The sequence below is a fragment of the Egretta garzetta genome, unplaced genomic scaffold (assembly GCF_000687185.1).
Source record: "Egretta garzetta isolate BGI_Z169 unplaced genomic scaffold, ASM68718v1 scaffold382, whole genome shotgun sequence".
NCBI classification, from domain to species: domain Eukaryota; kingdom Metazoa; phylum Chordata; class Aves; order Pelecaniformes; family Ardeidae; genus Egretta; species Egretta garzetta.
The window spans coordinates 144103-147762 of NW_009258793.1; the positions used below are offsets into that span (position 1 = coordinate 144103).

The 3660-nt window shown below is 64.2% G+C and overlaps 2 protein-coding genes across 3 annotated transcripts in view; both read right to left on the reverse strand.

The window, feature by feature from the left end:
- LOC104135901 (PDZ and LIM domain protein 7) overlaps positions 1-3660 on the reverse strand; it is a 15645-nt gene that overhangs the window by 10193 nt on the left and 1792 nt on the right. Inside the window, exon 2 of one of the 2 annotated variants that reach the window (XM_035889289.1) lies at positions 3115-3221. In XM_035889289.1, coding sequence (XP_035745182.1) covers positions 3115-3219 — 105 coding nt within the window. In that variant the 5' untranslated portion in view covers positions 3220-3221. Of the gene's footprint in view, positions 1-3114; positions 3655-3660 lie in introns of those variants that run through there. The other variant, XM_035889290.1, reaches the window with a different exon arrangement.
- The window catches only part of DOK3 (docking protein 3), a 4675-nt gene continuing 4336 nt past the window's right edge, over positions 3322-3660 (reverse strand). Inside the window, 1 exon segment of the mRNA XM_035889295.1 lies at positions 3322-3576. Within this exon segment, the coding sequence (XP_035745188.1) occupies positions 3322-3576 (255 nt within the window).

Here is a 3660-nt window from a genome sequence, read left to right on the forward strand (position 1 = left end):
TGCCCCCCATCCTGCCTCCCTCCCGGTGCCGTCAGGCCCAGACATTACCTCATCCCGGCAGAGGAGCGGGAGCACCCCTGGGGCAGGGAGACACCCACCCTCACCCCCACCTCTCCCTCAGCTCTCGCCCCGCCGGGGCAGCCGGGAGCATGGCCATGGGTTCCCATGCCCGGCCACAGTGCCAGGGATGTGCCTTGCCGCTGGCATGGCTCTATGGCACGGCACAGCTTGGCTCTACGTCAGCCCTGTGCTGGGAAGCAGAGGCTGCCCTCCCCTCCCACCGGGGATGCACAGCCAAAGGTGAGCGGGGCCCCGAGCGCCGCACACAGCTCCCAGGCACTGACAGACAGACAGACAAACGTGGGCAGGCTGTAGTCATCTCCAGCATGGAAGAACTCAAGGCGCTTGGACCCAGACCAAGTATTTCCTCAAGTCCTGTTCAACATGAACATAAAAGGAGCGAGCCAGATTCCCAGCGCCGTCAGAGGGCTGAAAAATCCCTGCTGCTGAGCCCCGGCCCCTCCTTGCCCGTGTGCAGGGCCCGGCTCGCCCCAGAACCACGCTCCCCTTCCCTGTGCCAGCACTGGCCAAACACCACACCCAGGCTGGATGCGGCCCAGGTCCGCCTGCATCCCACTCCTGTCCCCAGTGGGACATGGGTACCCCCTCCGGTGCCCCCACACCATCCAGCACCCACTCCTCCTGCCCGGCACAGGAGGGTGCCCTGGGCGGCAAGTGGTGCCGGCCGGCTCCTGGCCACACTGCTGCAAGGCCCAGCTTGCTGCCCTGGAGGGCTGGGGAAGGCGCGGGGCGGCTGCGTGGGTTTGGAGGCAGAAGCGGGAGCTGGGAGAGGTTTTCACACGGCCGCCCGGGAAGGGGAGAGCGTGGCAGGGGGGGGCACAGCTCAGCTGGGAGCCCTGGCAGTGCCAGCCCTCCCGCTTCCCGCCCGGTCCCACTAACCAGGGCTTCCTTCCTCCGCTCTCCACCCAGCCTGTGCTTTGTTTCCCGTGCCTCCATCACCGCACCCAGTGAGATGCCCACTGGCCGCCCCTGCCCAGGGCTCAGGTACCCCACACAGAGCCTCACCCAGCCCGGAGGGCAGTGTGGCATGGGAGCCCTGGCAGTGCCAGCCCTCCCGCTTCCCGCCCGGTCCCACTAACCAGGGCTTCCTTCCTCCGCTCTCCACCCAGCCTGTGCTTTGTTTCCCGTGCCTCCATCACCGCACCCAGTGAGATGCCCACTGGCCGCCCCTGCCCAGGGCTCAGGTACCCCACACAGAGCCTCACCCAGCCCGGAGGGCAGTGTGGCACCTGCACAGCAGCATCCCCCAGCACCTTCCTGCCTGCAGCACTGAGGGTCTCTCCCCTTCCCCGGCTGGCAGATGCCAGGACATGCCATGCAGCATCCAGCTCCCCAGATGCCAGCCCTTACCCTGGCTCCACCACAAGCAGCTCAGGACCACAGCCTCACAGCCTGCCTAGCCAAGGTGTCAGGACCCCAGCAGAGCTCCTTGCTGTGAGAGGTGCATGTGCATGGGACCAGGAGGCCACCTCTTTTGTGTGACCACCGAGCTGAAGCAGCCTCACAGCTCACCCAGTATCATCACAGCGATGGACACAGCCAAGAACCAAAGCACGTGCCGGTGCTGCTTCCCCCCTGTGCTCCCCGGCTCCACAGAGCAGGACCCTGCTGCAGCCCTCAAAACCAGGGCAGGACACCTCCTTCCAGGCCACCCTGCTGGCAGCCCCCTTGCTCAAGGCAAGCAGTGGCCAAGGACACCAGCGTGCTCCAGGCAGGAGCTTTAGGGCTGGGGATGGCTCCGGGGTGCAAAGTAGAGCAGGGTCACCCCTTCCCATCAGACAGGGTCCACCGCCCCACCATGCAGCCCAGCCTCACCAGAGCGCCACCCAAAACTAGCTACATCCCCTGGGAATGTCCTCGCTGCTCCTGCCTGCCCTGTTCAGGATGGCAGCACTGCCCAAGGCCTGAGGGCAGCACTGGCCTGCACACACAGCAGGGCCATTGCTTCACGAGGCGCCTGCCCCGGGCCCTGGGAGGCTCCTCCGTCCGACCAGACCCTTTGTTAAGCGCTGGCTCGCAGCCAAGAGAAACATTTTTTAGAGAATAAACTCGCTGAAGCCGTGTCTGTGCGCTCAGCAGAGATCAGCAGGCCCCAGGGCAGCGGTGCTGGTGACTCCAGCCTTGCATAGTGCCCCCAGGGTCCGCGCTCCATGCTGGGGTGCTGCAGAGACCCATAACTCCGGGACAGGCACATGGTGCCAGTCTCGTGCCAGGGGCAGGCCCCCACACGGCGCTCAGTGCCACAAGTAAAGCCGTCCTTCGAGAAGCAGCTTCTGTGCCAGCTGCTGGAGCATCAGCAGCATGGGCAATGCAGTCGCATTCCAAGGCTTATAAGGCAATTGCGTGGCCGGAGCAGTGACCAGCATTCACCCAGGGGACTGGGCCGCCCAGGGGCAGGGACACGCACACAACCCAGGGGCCAGACCGTGAGCATCACACCATGAGCAGCTTGCACCAGGCACTTCAGCCACGAGCAGCCAGCAGTACAACGGCTCTCACTCACTCTGGAGAAACGGGCTGGTTCTGTGGAGGGAGCCACAGCCCGGGCAGCAGCACAGGCTTCTTCCCCTCCCTGCCCATTCCAGGGCCCGCTTGGGTGCAGAGCTGGGAGCTGTGCAGCCCGAGGGAGAGCAGAAGGGCATGAGCTGGGTGCTGAGCCCAGTGTCACAGTGCAGATTGAGGAGCTGTCCCCACTGTTTGGAGTCGGTGAGAGCAGCTCCCCTCCCCCTGCAGTGGGCATGGTCCGGAAGGGGCCTCCCCTGCCCCCCCAGCAGCCAGCATGACTCTGCAGAGGCTGTACAGCATTTCTCATCTGCGGTCCTCTGCCCGGAACACCCCCATGACAGACTGCAGCTGATAAGGCTCCGAGGAGGCTACGCAGAGCCAGACAGGGCAGGACACAGCGCTCTTGGGCCCCTGGCTCATCCGCATCCCCCATACGGCTCTACCTTCAGCCACCTGGATGCAGCCACCATGGCTCCCACCCGCAGAGGTAGGGGAATGATGGGTGTCACCGGTTGCAGCTTCTCTTACCCTGGAGATGGAGAGTGGCATGCTGAAATCCTTCCCTCCTTGCAGCCTGAAGCCCCAGGGTGCTGGCCCATTCAGCATCACCTTGTAGGACTCCATGTCACCCATCTCTGCAAGGGAAGAGGGTGTGATCCTGGCATTAGGGTACACGGGAATGATGCAGGGAGAGCAGGCGAGGAGGGGGCCCAGCGCCTGGCAGGATGAGACAGGTCATACTTCCAGCAGTAACTCCACCCTGACCATCCTAACAGTGTGGTTAGAGACGCACCCCAAATCTATCAGCATCTCCTCCAGCAGCGTCAGAGCCAAGGGGCTGAGGCTAATGCTGACTCGTATCAGGGAGCCAGGTACAGCCCCGCTGCCACCCGCAGCGGAGTGCCTGCGGGATCCGCTCTCCCTCACAGCACCCCAGAAACTCACGCTGCTGAAAGCTGAGACCGTTTCAGACCGCGGAGAAGCAGCAGCCTTTACAGAAGGATGGGAACCAGAAGCGTTTTTGCCAGGTAAATTACCAGTCGCAGCGCAGGAGCTGTGTGAAGCCACCCGAGG